This window comes from Monosiga brevicollis, genomic scaffold (genome assembly GCF_000002865.3).
Source record: "Monosiga brevicollis MX1 MONBRscaffold_40 genomic scaffold, whole genome shotgun sequence".
NCBI classification, from domain to species: Eukaryota; class Choanoflagellata; order Craspedida; family Salpingoecidae; genus Monosiga; species Monosiga brevicollis.
Window position 1 is genome coordinate 259,867 of NW_001865077.1, and position 14,956 is coordinate 274,822.

The window sequence follows — 14,956 nt, forward strand, 5'->3', positions numbered from 1 at the left end:
TTCTTCTTCTTCTTCTTCTTCTTCTTCTTCTTCTTCTTCTTCTTCTTCTTCTTCTTCTTCTTCTTCTTCTTCTTCTTCTTCTTCTTCTTCTTCTTCTTCTTCTTCTTCTGCTTCAACCTTCATAATATTATTCTACTTTCTGATTCTCTGTTTCTTACTTCTGGCGCCTCGCTTCCTCTTCTGCCCACCACCTTGCTGCTGTTCTTCAAGGTGTGTGGCAACGATGGATGGGGATTGGGGCCAACACTTGGCCAGACAACCCATCAGCAGACTGGAGGATCGCTGTCACATGTAGCAATTGAGCCAGATACAGGAGGACTTAAGACAGATGACCCAGCGAAGAGGCCTTACAACGAGTACTGGTGAACAAACTGCAGACCAAAACCTATCCTGCTCAACTTGAAACAGTCACGTGAAGTGGCACACACCAGCTAAAAGGCAAGATGGTCACAAAAGGCCGCACGGCGACCGATGCATCGCGGCAAAGGCACGGATCCTATCGGGTAGGAGTGCGGCCCTTGACGCCGCTGCTGCGTCGGCGACTGGCAGGCTGATTGGCAGCTGAAGGTCCCGTGTTCTTGGCAGTCAGCTGTTTCACGTGGGCAGGCAATGAGGCGTAGGACTTGTCGCCGCGTTTGGCCACCATTTCAGCGATGGAGTTTTGATGCTGTTGCAATCGGACAGTCATAATCTCGTCAACGCGGCGCATGTCTTGACGATAGGCTTGCTTGCGAGCCCGACAGTTCTGTAATGGTGTCAACGACAGCACAACAACAGCCAAATTGGGTGAGCACTGCTTTCCAAGTGCACACGCTTGAGCACTATTTTGTTTGTTTGTGTTTGTTGTTTTTGTTTTTTTGGCTTGTTTGTGTTTGTTCTTTTTTAGGGGTTGGTGGTGGGGGGAGGGGGCTTGGACAAGAACACATACTGTCAGAACAGCGTGGCACAAATTGACTTGCTCCTTCAAGTCGCTGTTGGTCTCGGTGATTGAGGTCAACTACAGTCGGTTGCAATACAATCAAAAATACAAGGCAAAGGTGTAACGCAACCGCAGGTTAGCAGGCGATCGACCAGGCCGGATTGATGAACCAAGGCACTGCTTTCGCGATGACTTGACATACCATTTGCAACAGAGCATTGTATTCATCATTTTCTGGTGCGTCGGTCTCGTGCCCATCGGGACCATTGCCGGAGACAAGGCACAACTGCTTATGAAGGCCCGAGATGCGCCGGTGCAAGCCCGTCTACAAAAGGCCAACACCAAAGGACCCGCAGAAGGCTGAGCTGCAGTGCGACAGCCGGGGTTGGAGCGAGGTGGCAAATGGAAAGGAGAAACCGGATCAAAACGAACCGAGATGCGGGTCTTGAAACGTGGGGCATCAAGATAGGACTGAAAAGTGGGGGTTGGAGCCTCGCGCACGTTGACAATGGCTGGATCGGGAAAGTGTCCAGGAATGCCCTTGATGGGAAAGTCGCTGGGCGTGGAACCACATTTGTAGTGCATTGACTGGACAGGGTAACGTTTGACAGAGATGCGTCGACTACAAACGCGTACGGGATACCCGGAGCATGCGAGAATGAGGGGAGAGGCTTGGGCCAGGCTGGGAGGGAGCACTAAGCAAAAAGCCACGTCGCACCTTGCGCCCTTGGCGTCACGATTGGCAGCTGAGGTGGTTGACGAGCGAGCACTACTCTTGGCGGCAGGTTCGCCTGAACTGTTCTTATTCGCCGTGGAGGAGGAACGCTTGCTACCAGCACCGCTGGATCGCTCTAAACGAAAATTTAGGTGAGCGAGGTGGACACAGCTTGTGATGGCATGATTCGAGTCACGTGCATGGGTCCTGCCTGACCTTTACGAGAAGTTGTCGTGGAGGTTCCGTCCTTGGCGTTGCCGCTCGAGCCTTTGGCACCTGTACTGCCCTTGTTGCCGGCACTGACACCGCCGGCGCCGCCTGTGGCGGTGGCGGGCTTGGAAGAGGGAACGTTGGAAGCAAATTCGTCGGTCACGGCGCTGACTTGACCCTTGCGGGGTGTTTTGCGGGGCGAAGGAGCGGCGGGCTGGGCAGAAGCGGAATTTTGACGAACAGCCGAGGCAGTGGCTGTGTTTCCAGATGACCCCGATGCGGCGTTGCCCCCTGAAGCGGCCGTGGATTTGGCTGAAAGGGCTGGGTTGCCTGCTGACGGGGCCCGCGTAGCACTGCTCGGGGTCCACGAAGGTGTGGACACTTGTTGCTGTGCGGATTGGGAGGGGGCTGTGGTCTGCTGCTGTTGGGAGAACTTGCGGGCGGCAGCGCTGGCGGCGCTCGCGTTGGCGGCGTTGGCAGCGTTGGCAGCTACGGCGCTGGCGGCCTGCATGATCATGCGCTGGGCATCCGAGGCCGAGGCGCCCATGGAACCACTGGGGAAGCCGTGGTGCTCCATCTGTTGAGGATTGACAAATGCCGCATGTTGTTTCAACCACTCCATTGGAAACATGTTGGGCATTAATACAGAGCCTAAGCCGGGGGAACCAGAGCAAATGGTTACGCGGCTCTCAGAAGAAGGGAAACACTGGGCGAGGGGGTGCGCAGGCAGACAAACCTGGCATGTGAGGAAAAGTGGTTGCGGATGATGACGTTGCCCAGGGCGCGCGCTGTCAAGAACACCGGTGGCCGACTGCGGTGAGAAGCCATGAAAAGAAAAGTGTGGCCGCCTGGCTTGAAGACAGAAAGGGGGCCACCCGAACGAACCGAGACGTTGCTAAAGTCGGTGGATTGTGCCATGTTGGGCAGAAAATAAGATTCGGGCAGAAGAAAGTTGATGGGCTAAGACAGTGAGCAGCGTTGTTGAGCGTGTGAGAGTCGAGGGTGCGCGAGCAAACGGCACAGGAACAAGAGCGGGGCGTGGGGTGGTTGACTTGGAAACCAACCATCATGCCAGCCATGTTGGCCTGCATGTTGGCCTGCATGTTGGCGGGCAGATTGGCCTGCATGTTGGCCTGCATGTTGGCGGGCATGCCACCTGCCATGCCTCCAGACATGCCATTCGGCATGCGCATGCCTATTGGTGCAGGCGTCATAACAAGAGACGGTCGCATGAGTTGGACAGAGGAGAGAGCTGGGATACAAGAGATGTCTTGGAAGTCAAGTACGTACCAGGGCGCTGGTCGGCCATGCTGGTGATCACAAGCGTCAGTGCACACGGGCGATCAAAAAGTCAACCTCGGGTATGAGGAGAGAAGACCGAGAGAAAGAGGCCCGTCCGACTGCGAAGGACTTTTGCTGCCACAACGACGGCATGTACGTGTCACAAGGGGTCCACAACGCGGCTGTGAGTTGCCTTTCCGGGTCAGGACAAGGCCACAGCCCGCCAGCTGACGATCACTTGCTTGTTTGTACACCACAGCACAACCAGCGCCAGCGACTCACCTCCCCCCCTAGCAAGACCATCGAGCTTTGATCCAAACGGAGCTGCAACCGTAACCAGCACCAGCACCAGCACCAGCACCAGCACCAGTCAGCCACCAGCCACCAGCTTGCTACCAGCAGCAGTCAGCCACCAGCTACTAGCTTGCTACCAGCAGTGTGATGGAGCTGCCACACCTCGAGGTATCTGCGTACGCGGCGCACGCGTGCGTGTGTGTGTGTGTGTGTGTGTGTGTGTGCGACGCAGCCCGCGCGTCAACAGAAAAATAAAATAAAAAACTCTCTCTCGAGAGAGAGGGTCCACTTTCACATGGTAGCAAATAGTTCTTTTGTCAGATAGAATTGTCATCATTTTGAGCCGTTAAAATCATGACATGTCCTTCGATTTTTTTTTTTTTTTTTTTTTTTTTTTTTTTTTTTTTTTTTTTTTTTCTGAGCCACCACGTTGGAGCTTGGGCTGCGACTTGAGAAGGAACACGCTACGTTGGGGCTTGGGCAAGGATTATCGTATCGATCAGACAGAGTACAACACAGAGCGCCGTTTCAATCCTTGATATCTCTCTTTTTTTTTTCTTTTTTTTTTTTTTGTACTTTCGCCGCCTCAAAAGAATTGGACCATCTGCTGAAGGAGTGCAGGGTCATGCTGCTTTGACAGCACCGTGCGTAGGTTAGAGCTACCGGGGCTGGTCGCAAGCTGCGCATTCAAAAGACAACCATGACCCAGGGTGATACCTCAAACCCTGTTCTATCAGCGGCGACGCCAGCGGTATCGGCATCGTCCACGGCAGGACCTGCCGAGCGCGCTGGCTCTGCAGACCCGCGCCGCCACATCGAGCGGCTTGACAGCAGGTAGCAACGCTGGCGCTTCAGCCGAAGCTGGTTTTGTGGCTGTGCAGCACGTGGAGCAACTTCTTACCCAACAGGCTGATCAGTACAACGCACGCCTCTTGACACAGTTTTTGACGTTGACGGCACGGCAGCGGTGCACAGAGCCGTCAGCTGCGCAGCAAGCACAGCAGGCACTGCAAACGCAGCAGGCACTGCAAACGCAGCAGGCACTGCAAACGCAGCAGGCACTGCAAACGCAGCAGGCACTGCAAACGCAGCGCACAACCATTGCACGCAATGAGCCGGCGATGCAGCAATCCATGCCTGTGCCACGTTTGGGCTTGACACACGCAGGGCCATGCCATGCTGGCCAACAATCGCACACTCTCAAAAAGACAGCCATGGCTCCGGTTGCCCTGACTAGGGGCGTTGCCACGAGTACTGTGATATCAGCTGCAACACCAGTGGTATCGGATTCAGCGACAATAGCCTCAGCGCCACCTACCAAGCGAGCTCATACCTGCCCAACCAGCACCTCTGCATCGGACAGCGCGACAGCAGGCAGTAGCAAGAAAGCATCAGGCGGTGCTGGTATTGAGGCTGCCCAGAAAGTAGCACAGCGTCTTGCCCAGCAGGCCGACCACTACACTACAAACCTCTTGGCACTATATTTGGCCTTGACGCCTCAGCAAAACACCCGGCAGCAGACAATGCATGCAATCCAGGTCTTGCAGACAATGCAGACCCTGCAGGCCATGCAGGCCCTGCAGAATTTGCAGACCTTGCAGGCAAATCAGACACCCCAGCCAAATCAGACACCCCAGGCAAACCGAGCAAGGCAGACCATGCAGGCAACCCAGGCGCCGCGGATGACATTGCAACCTATGCGGCACCACGCAGGCGGGAACCTTGGCTTCTCACGCGTACGTGCAATATCGACAACAATGCTAGACCCGCGATGTGAGAGGGCTTGCCCATGCGTACTCACTTTCTCTGTTTTTATCGCATCCTGGGTTGCAGCGTACCAAACGGAGGTACCATATTTGCTCGGTTTGTTGTGGGCCTGCCATCGGCCACCAACGGAAGTGGTGCCCCGTCAAGCAGCAGCCAAGGGGGAAAGCAGCTGTTGCAAACGCCAAAGCTGTCGCATTTCCCACTGATGCTACCAAAACAGCCGGTGCAGCCGCCGGTGTCGACACTGCAGATACTCCTGATACTAATACTGCTGATACTGCTGCCAAAGCCGCCGCCACTGCCTCATCTTCCTCATCTGCCCCAGCCGACGCAGCCGCCATTCCTCAACCCGCTTGAAACGAGCTGAACCATGTCATGTTGACAACGGGCCCGTAAACCTTTGCGCAGGAAACTTAACGTGGTCTTTGAATAGAGCAACAGCTCGTTTGACGACTTAGGGTGTTAGCATTGATTCAGTTTTCCGCCGCGGAGCCCAACCAAGAGTTTTTGATGTCTTCTCCTGATTAAAGTAATTGCAAATAAAATCGTCCGAAATGGATCGGGGGAAATGACGCTGGCACGCACGCATGCAAGTAACTTTAATACCGCAGGGCTACAGTCCTGGAAGAGAGAAGGCCGATCAAGATGAACCGGCGGCCAGGTCGATAGTTCATACAGAACCATCGTCTTGTGATGTTATGATCGTTGAAAGGAATAAAATTGCACAAAAATTATCATCATCATGCTTGTTATGGGAAAGAGCCACCTTGTGCTTGCGCATGAATAAAAGTTGGCCCCGTTTGTCTTGACCCCAGCAAGGTTGAGCCACGGCTCAATAAGAGATGGGGCAGGGTTTATAAAGCAGGTTACCGGGTTGGCCAGTGGACGTGCGAGGCCGCTGGTTGACCCGGTTCCACACATTGACATCCAGCCGAATTGCGATGGCGACATGGGCCGACCATTCCCGGATACCTTCACGTCCACCTTTTTATTGCTTTTTTGAGAGATGTCTACAGCAAATCGGCGCCCGTTGCTTGCTGTTTTTATCACAGGCATCATTCTGAAGCAAGTGTGCAGAGCGGTTCTTCAAATCGACAGGTAAATGCAATTCACGTCCTTCAGCTCCTGCCTTTAATTCTCAACGGGTGGGCTACACCCACGCCCCGACCACTTTCGTACACATTCCAGAACCACATGGTGGGGAAGAAATAGCCGGATAAACAAATTCTCTTTCCCGCTCATGGTATCGATCCAACAAGCCACCAAATCAGACATCAGTGGTCAGAGGCGCAGGTTTGACATGAACATCTGCATCGCGTCCGGCCAGCAGGCGTTGCAGCTCGGTAATGCGCTCGTGGGCGTAACCAACGTAGTCAAACTCAATCTGGCTGCTCGTTGCCTGCAACAGACTCCAGATGCTCCACAAAAGATGGGATGCCTGTGCAACAAGTGCCCAGAGTCGTGAGTCTTTGTGAACAGCTACGATGCAAACCGATATATATATATATATATATTTTTTTTTGGGGGGGGTGACTTGGGTCATGCAAGCATATCACTCACCATGCGGTGGGCCTCAATGCTAGCCAGAAAGGCCTCACGCGACTCGGGCGTCTGCAGCATATCACCGCCTGTTTGCCGAGGTGAGTTGTCGCATGCACGTTCAAACACTTGGAAACGGATTACTGGGATTCCCACGCTTGCAGCCGTCCAGCGTCGTGGTGAACACATTGACATACCAAGGGCATCGGCATACACCTCCACAAAGCGACGCTGAGCATCCACACTGGGATACTTTCCAAAGTCCACGGGTCCCAGCCCTAGCGTGGGGTCAAGATTGAGTGAGCGCCATCGGGCTGGGTCGCTGTGCCAAAGCCGTGTGAAGGACCGACCGCAGTACTCATTAAAATGGTTGGCAAAGTCGTAGGCACGGGGATTGGCACCACAGTATTCGTAGTCGATAAAGCGGACGCTTCCTAAAGGGCCGCGAGCAGGATGTATAGTGAATAGCAAGAGTCAGGAGAATTGCTGTTGAAATCGTTGCAGGTTTGTTGGTGCTGCAAGAGGTGGCGAGTCAGGAAACGAACCATCTTCCTGCCGCAGAATATTGCCAGCTAGGAGGTCATTATGACAAATGACCAGATCAGAGTCATGTGGCTTGCAAGCCTCCTATCATCAAGGTGGCCACCAGCAGCGTGTCAGGCCGACATAGCAAAGACCATTTGAATCCAAACAAGCTGTGAAAGTTCACGCAGGGCCAGGGTTCACGGGGCTGCCTTGACACGTCCTTAACAGGGGACGCACCACGACTTGATTGGTGAGGGTGACAAGGAGGCTATCCGTTAGGTGGGCAAACTCGGCCTGTAGGCGGGGGTCAGAGACGCTGGCCGCCGGCTGCAGGGTCAGCCACTGGCGGACCGTAGCGAGCCAGACAGAGTTGCCAGCACTGAGATCAAAGGGACCACCTCGAAGGGCGGCAGCAGCAACGTTGGCAGAGGGGGTGGCGGCCTTGAACATGGTGCGGTGAAAGAGAGCCAGGTGTTGTGCGGTCGGGATGGCCACGTTTTCGTCAGCCAGTTGATCACTGGAGCAAACGTCACCAGGCATGTAGCCATAGACGTAGCCATTGAGAAAAGAGCCGTACAAGGGCATGGCCAGGGACTGGGAGGCCAGCAGCTCGTGGGATGTCAGTTCAGCCTCGCGATCGATCAAGCGCTGTCGAAGCAAATTGTGGATGAGAGACAAGCCAGGGTGCACGTCGGCGGAGGGCGAGCGTGTGGTGTGGAGCCACAACGCGTGCAGGGCAGGGATCATACCTCGGTATTGTCACCGTAGATGCGCATGAGCAGGATGTGTGGGTGCGGTGATTCAGGGCGGGTTTCAGTCTGAGTGCACTTGAGGACGACGTTGGTGATGCCATCGGTCAGGCGGCTAAACCGGTAGTAGTTGCGGGACACTGGCAGAGTATGGTGTGACAAGGCGGCGTGAGCTTGTGGGGGCCCGGCAGGTGCTTGGCAGGGCAGAAGAAGTCGGGAAAATTGGTCAAGGTGTCAATGCGGCGAAGGGTAAAGGGGCGAAGACAAACATACCGCCGAAAAAGGCCGTGAGTAGTCGGCTGGCCTCTAGACTGGGGCGTTTGGGGGAGATGTAAATGTCGATGTGCCTCATGCCTTGGCGGGAGGAGGACTTGCGGCGGCGTGGGCGAGGCGGGCGCAGCCCGTTTGCAGCCACGGGCGAGGCCGCCCCCGACAGCGTCTCGTCATCCGTGCTAAAGTCCACTTCAGCCATCTCGATCGGCCAAGCGAGCACCTAAACAGCGGGTCAGTCGTGTGAGCGGGGGCGCAGACGGTGTAAAAGGACGGAGCACGATATAGAACAACAGGGTACTGGGGCACCCAATCACCACGTCCCAGACAGACAGACGGACGGACGGACACCAAGAGACGGAGGTATACCCCCTTAATTCTCAAGGCATCGGGCCCTCAGCTGGCCAGAACCGCGCTGCCATTTCGACGGAGCAAGCACACACACACACACACACACACACACACACACACACACACACACACACACACACACACACACACACCTTTTTTTGAAAGAAGTTGATTTAAGAGGGTGTTGTTGATGGAAAGAGAAGAGATGTCAGCAGAAAGGCAGAGGGCAGCAGTATCATGTGGTAGCATTGTCTTGTAAAGTGTGACAATTGACACTCTATCGCTTGGGCGTTGGTCGGGACGTTGTGTGTGTGTGTGTGACGGTCGGGGCGTGCGGATGCCGGCGTGCGCGCGCGCTGGTGTGACTCAGGGTTCTTGGGCATCAGGGGGTGGCTCTTGGTTGGGCGGCATGCTACAGGGTTGGGGTGTGCAGGGGAAACGTTTTTGACGAGTGGTGTGTGGGTGTGGGTGCAAGTTGCGTCGGAGCAGGACAGATGTCGTGCTTGGCCGCGACGCGACGTGTGGGCCGCTGGCGAGGGCTGGCCCGCGGGCGGCGGGAAGCCCACGGGACACGTGCTGCGTCCGCGCCGTCTGCCCCACCGTCGGGTGGTGAAGGCTCTGCCAACTCTTCAGCCTCGACGCAGGAGCAGCTCTGGCGCGGATTTGTGAGCTTGTTTGATGAGTTTTCGCAGCGATCCACGCAGCCTCGCGCGCAGGTCACCCGTGACTGGTGCGTCAGCCTGCCTCTCTTCACCCGGCCGAACCTCTACGGGGTCTCATGTGTGCGGGCGTTGTGCCAAATGGATGCCGTTTGCATAGGCACATGTCGCGATTGATTTTGGTGCTGATTCCTCCGGCGTTGGTGCAATCCTGCTTGTGGTACCTCGGTGATCCGCCGCCGGTTGCCCCAAAGCCTCAGGCCGTCGTTGCCCCACCAGCAGCGGATACCCCGCCGCCCTCGCTCACGGGGCCAGCTACAGAGACTGCACCACAGTTCAAACAGGAGCAGATCCCGGACAGACAAAGCGAGGTTGTGCGTCTCGAAACAGAAATGACGTAAGTTGCTCCGTGCTGTCCGCTCAGCGCCCTCGGCTCTTTTCGCTGTTGCGATGTTATACTTCTGTTGTTGAATCCAGAGTTGGAGCACCTGTCCACTCACCTTCCTTGTGCATCAGAGCCATGGCGGCGCGCCTGCAAGCGCTGGAGGCGCAATTGGCTTTGGTCCACGCCAAGCCACCGAGTACATCGCCAGTTTGGACCTATGACCCCACACGAACCTGGTCAGAGTGGTGGCACCAATGCCAAGACAGCTCGATCGCAGCCGCGGGCGCAGCGCTCGGACGAGTGTCGGAAAACCAGAACGATCACCAATAGCCAACCCTAACATGTAAACGAATTTAAGAGTATCTTCAAGTACCCCCTCTTATGTTAATAAAAGGATGTGTGTGTCTGTGCGCGCGCGTGTGCGTGTGCATGTGTGTGTAATCCCTGTTGCTGTGCCCTGTGTCGGACAGCTCGGTGCACATGCACAGTCGGTGGTTGTCTACTCATCTGCCAAGCACGTCGCTGATCTCCGCGAATATCCCCAATGCTCACCAAACGCCAAGGGGTTGCTTGCCAATGAGACCCACGGACTTGCTCATCACATCCATGATGCATGATAACGCCCACACGTTCGACCACACATTCAACCGATCACCCCTCCCACACACCATTCGCAATAAAAATGATGACAAATTTGTGATGACGTAATGCGCTCCCATACGTTTTTGTGTGTGTGTGATGTACACACGTAACACGTAACGTACCTTAGGGGCGCGCATGCGTAGGGACCATCTCTCTCTCTCTCTCTCTCTCTCTCTCTCTCTCGGCTTCGGCTCCAACGTCTAAGTGGCCTCATGATCAGTCCTGCGCGTGCACGGCTGGCTGGCTGGCTGGTGCATGTACGTGTTCATGTCGTGATGCTCTCTGTTGATCGCCATCATCACTTGCTGCTCTGGCATGGAGCTGGCTGGTGGCGGCTTGGCGCTCGGTCAACAGCCATTTTCCTTTCTTCCCCCCCCCCCCCTCCCATCCAGTCTTGCATGCTACAAACCTGGGCAGCACTTGTCACTGGCGCTCCCAACATCCTGTATTGAGCGTCTTGGCATTGTCCCCCGGGCCCCAATCTTAAATCTTTCTGCCATTGCCTCGGTCCACGTCCTTGGTTCACGTCTCGGTTCACGTCTCGGTTCACGTCTCGGTCCAACACCGCCAAACATGGGTCTGTTTAAGAAGCATCATCATCATCATCACCACCACAGCGACCAGCAGCCGGCCGACAAGCACAGCTCTGCGGGCCTGGACAGCCCCGTCAGCGGCCGTAGCCGCAACGTCGCCCCTAGCGCCACACCTTCGACCCAGCACGTGCAGTGCGAGGTCCACCGCACCGTTGCGCACGCCAACACGCACGTCCGCATGATCGAGATTCAACAACCCACAGCTTCCCGTCATGTTGACGTTGATTGGGCCGTCAACACCAAGGCGCCTTTTGAAGAGGCACACAACCGCAGTGCCACCACCTCAACGGCGTCTTCCGCCACCGGATCACCCCGTATCCACCGCCGCCGCAGCTGGGTCTCCCGACTCGTCACCTCGGACCTCTAAGCCCAGCGAAACGGCCGTCCCACGACTCGCTAAAATCCCAGTCTGTCCCCATAACGGAGCGAATAAATGATGGCTAAACAAGAGTCTTTTCATGTTAGCAAGAGTCATGTAAATTATTAGTGTGTTTGTCTTCTCCTGACCCGACCCTCCCGGCCAATTGATTGCCAGCTGAGCTGGCTTGTGTCTATGTATCATTGCCTTCTTTTCCATCGATTATTTCACGCGTCCAACCTGCTTCTGGGCTGGGCAAGATCATTGACACAGGTGCTAAACATGTTTTGACACGGCACAAATGTCCGGCCGCCTTATGGGCAACAAGGTACCAGCTCTGCTATTGCAGCCCACTAGCTGTGGCTTGTGTCTGGCGCTTGTTGTTGCGGTTGAGCTGCACGCAGGAACCGAAAAGCACAACATCAAACACGCCGTGAGACCGACCCACCCAGCATTGGGAAGAGCTAAACCAAGGCCGGTCAACGTACCCAACCGCCCATGCCAGCGCCCACGGAGGCGCCAGCGCCCACGCCAATCAGCGCCCCCACCTGCGACACACATGGCCCAAGAGTAGCAAGGAGAAGAAAAAAAGGGCGAATGAGCCCACGGCGGGACACTGGCGCCGTGTGGCGTTACAGGGGTCATGGATGTTTGACCAGTCGTGATTAGGTCGTACGCACCGGTCCAGCAACTACCAGGCCTGTCAATCCTACTAGGCTGCCCACGGTGAGTGCACCTCGGGCACCAGACAACCAAGTCTTGTTCTCATTCGTCTACGACACAAGGGCAAATGATCGAAAAGACCCAAGCCATGGGTGCGGGCCAAAAGGCCAACGGTTCACCAACAGCGAGACACAGCAGTGAGCAGACAGTTGGTGGGTCACACGTATGATGTATGGGCAGACTTGTTGCGCCACAAGCATGTGCAATCGTCACGCACCTGTGCCAACTCTTTTGCGCCCTGGGTGATCCGAGCCTGAGAGGAGACCAAGTGGCTCTCAATGTCATCCAGCTTGTCGCGTTGTACGGCCAATGCTGCACGAACGTCCTCCGCAATGCCAATGACCAAGTCTTGTGTCTTCAGTTGGCAAAAAAAAAGGAAAAAAAAAAAAAGGAAAAAAAAAAAAAGGACGAGATGAAAATAAAAAAAGGGCGCGGGGGTGGGGGTGGGGGTGAGAGGCCGTGGTAGCTTTACCTGAGCAAGGTCTTGAGCTTGTTGAAGGAGGCCAGGATCGGCTGCCTGTTGAGAAGGTGGGATGACCAGGAGAGGGACTTGGCTTGCTGAGCGTGATTTATGGCTCTCAAGCGGATCCGTGTCTTCTTGGTCGCCGACAAGAAGCGGATCAGTTGTGGGGTCTCGAGCCCGTGCTGCAGAGTCATATGAACACGCAACGCCGCGTGAGCAAAGGATGAATGGGGCACGGTGACTGGGAACAGACGTGTGTGCGATAACAAAGGTCGACTCACGGGTCTTGAGCTTGTCTGAAGCACGGCGCAAAATGTCGGTCGCGCGCTCGATGGCGTCTTCAATCTGTTGTCGATGGAACAGAACGGAAAGTAACGCAAGAAAGAAAAGTCATCAAGAGGCCGCGGGAAGATGGTGAGAGAAAAGGTGGCGATGCAAGTGGGTGGGTGGGACACACAAATTGGAAGCGGTGCATTTAACGACTGATGGAGGCATTTGAGGGCCAAACCTGTTCGAGGCTGTCTTGGTATTCGTCTTGCATGTCTCGCGGGGCATCGTGCAAGAGTTGGACAAATTCGGCAAGGTGCTGTCGGAGGCGTTGTAAGAGCCCCTGCACCCTTGCATGCGCTCGGTGCAGGTCTGACCGGTGCTCTGGATGAGCCGTTGTGACGCCGTTCATCTGAACCTGTAAGTATACCGTGTGTAAAGAAGAAACGGCAGAATAAGAAAAAAAAGAAGGAAAGGAGAACGAAAGAGCGAGGAGAGGAGAGGGAAGGATAGCCAAGGGTGGGCTACATGCGGCTGGGGCTGGGAGAAAAGGTGGGGTCGCGACTGACCAGGCGTTCGAGTTGGCGCAGTGCACCGGTGAGGTCCTGGTTGCGAATGGTGCTGCGCAAGCTATCCAAGCGAAGCTTCAGAGCGGCGGGACGCGTCTCCATTGTGCCTGGTTCGGGTCACAGCAAAGAGGGAGAGGAGACAACAGAGAGAGAGAGAGAGAGAAAGAGGGAGGGAGAGAGACGAGAGAAGAGAGACGATGCAGTGAGGATGAGCGGCGTAGGCAGGAGGAACGAGGGGCCTGCGTCACGGACTGACTGTTACTGTCGTTGGCAATGGCGGCGGCAACGTCACGAGCAAGACGCGCGGTGAGGCGTTGATATCAATGTCAAAAGAAGAAAGACCTGGTCCCAACTAATCAAATGATGGTCAATGCCCCTGGTCATCCACAGCTGATGAGGTGTTCAAGGCGATGGCAGCGAGGGGGTCACGGGCGTTATCGAGCCGCGCTGCCGTTTTGTTGTTGTTGTTGTTGTTTTTTGGCTTTTTTTCTTGCGAGCAGATACTGGAAAAGTAAAATACCAGATGCATGCAAAGGGCTGGCACGAAATGAAGTGTGAAGGGGGGCTGAAATACTTTTTAGGCCTTTAGCAAAGTTGTAACAAATTAGAGGTAACGGATTCAAGGTTAGAGGGAAACACGAGAGTGTGCCTTTTGTCATTCTGTCAGAGAAAGCAAGGGAAAGCCAAAGAGATGTAGAGAGAGAGACTCGCGAGAGAGATTTTGACAGAGAGAGAAGAGAACCGCGAGAGGTAAAACGAGAGGGAAAACGAGGGAAAACGAGAGAGTTGAGAGCGAGACAAAGACCAGCAAGAGGTACGAATCAACAAGAGCGAAAACGAGAGACAAAGGTTGCGTGTGTGCAGTTGAGTTGTTATTTTCTACCGAAGGTTGACTTCGGGGCACCGGGGCATCCGGTACGTCGCGCGCGCTCGCGTGGTGTGTGTGTGTGTGCGGGAGAGTATTGGGTGATGATGATGAGGATGAGGATGTGGTGGTGGTGGTGGGTGCTTGGGTGGTGCAGGAGGGGTTAGGGTCATCTGGGGAAAGGCGGGGGCAGCGGGGATAGCACGAAGAACGCCTTATATTCATCCCTTTTTTTTTTTTTTTTTTTTTTTGTTACCATTGGCGCCTCTCACTCGGATTTGGGTCCTTCCTTCCCGCTGCCTACCGACCGCGGCTGCTGCGCCTTTGACAGGTGCTTGGTCAGTCTGCCTGGTTCTGCCTTGCCTTGACCATTTCAAACATCTTCTCTCTCTCCTTCCTCCTCCTCCCCTTGTCTCGCTTCCTCTCCACCCACAACCGCTACATTCCTCTCTCCTTGCTCCATCCCGCGCCTCGCGTGCTCGCTCATAAAAGGTATTTGGGTCCTAGAATTTGGGAGGATGGAGGTGCAGATTGCGCCCTTGAAGGCCGCGCCGACGGTGCCGCTGCACCGTGCCTTTAAGCCAGACGAGACGGAGCGCAGTGTGTGGACCCATCTCGTCAACGCTCGCCTCGGTCTTTCCCTCAATCTCCTCAAGGATCCTCGACGCCGTGCCTTGGCATCATGTCGTCGTCAGCGCCCCGCTCGCGTGACCATCGACAGCCAGTATGGCCAAAAAGCCCTGGCCGAGTGTGAACAAACCCTCGTGGATGAGGTGGCTCGCTACGTCCAACACACCCGCACTGCCCTAACG

General features: G+C 55.4%; 5 protein-coding genes across 5 annotated transcripts; 2 read left to right on the plus strand and 3 right to left on the minus strand.

The window, feature by feature from the left end:
• Positions 1-295: 295 nt before the first annotated feature.
• On the minus strand, positions 296-3,153 carry MONBRDRAFT_34560 (uncharacterized protein; the record flags this gene model as incomplete). The annotated part of the gene is made up of 10 exons (XM_001750394.1): positions 296-745; positions 929-997; positions 1,122-1,244; positions 1,352-1,541; positions 1,638-1,770; positions 1,851-2,495; positions 2,581-2,632; positions 2,730-2,804; positions 2,909-3,039; positions 3,135-3,153. The coding sequence occupies 10 exons, from the start codon at positions 3,151-3,153 to the stop codon at positions 497-499; spliced, it is 1,686 nt and encodes a 561-aa protein (XP_001750446.1). The 3' UTR covers positions 296-496.
• Positions 3,154-4,119: 966 nt separating this feature from the next.
• Positions 4,120-5,553, plus strand: MONBRDRAFT_29934 (uncharacterized protein; the record flags this gene model as incomplete). The annotated part of the gene is made up of 3 exons (XM_001750358.1): positions 4,120-4,170; positions 4,301-5,155; positions 5,200-5,553. 3 exons carry the CDS (start codon positions 4,120-4,122, stop codon positions 5,551-5,553), a joined length of 1,260 nt encoding a protein of 419 aa, XP_001750410.1.
• An 891-nt stretch (positions 5,554-6,444) lies between these two features.
• Positions 6,445-8,471, minus strand: MONBRDRAFT_34561 (uncharacterized protein; the record flags this gene model as incomplete). Its single annotated transcript, XM_001750395.1, has 8 exons — positions 6,445-6,624; positions 6,747-6,814; positions 6,923-7,003; positions 7,076-7,159; positions 7,271-7,352; positions 7,488-7,898; positions 8,000-8,193; positions 8,273-8,471. 8 exons carry the CDS (start codon positions 8,469-8,471, stop codon positions 6,454-6,456), a joined length of 1,290 nt encoding a protein of 429 aa, XP_001750447.1. The 3' UTR covers positions 6,445-6,453.
• Positions 8,472-10,879: 2,408 nt separating this feature from the next.
• On the plus strand, positions 10,880-11,266 carry MONBRDRAFT_12528 (uncharacterized protein; the record flags this gene model as incomplete). The annotated part of the gene is made up of 1 exon (XM_001750359.1): positions 10,880-11,266. One exon carries the CDS (start codon positions 10,880-10,882, stop codon positions 11,264-11,266), a length of 387 nt encoding a protein of 128 aa, XP_001750411.1.
• Positions 11,267-11,597: 331 nt separating this feature from the next.
• Positions 11,598-13,776, minus strand: MONBRDRAFT_34562 (uncharacterized protein; the record flags this gene model as incomplete). Its single annotated transcript, XM_001750396.1, has 8 exons — positions 13,536-13,776; positions 13,280-13,386; positions 12,725-12,788; positions 12,453-12,625; positions 12,198-12,335; positions 11,938-12,030; positions 11,746-11,805; positions 11,598-11,651 (listed from the first exon to the last, which is right to left on the minus strand). The coding sequence occupies exons 2-8, from the start codon at positions 13,379-13,381 to the stop codon at positions 11,598-11,600; spliced, it is 684 nt and encodes a 227-aa protein (XP_001750448.1). The 5' UTR covers positions 13,382-13,386; positions 13,536-13,776.
• Positions 13,777-14,956: the final 1,180 nt, after the last annotated feature.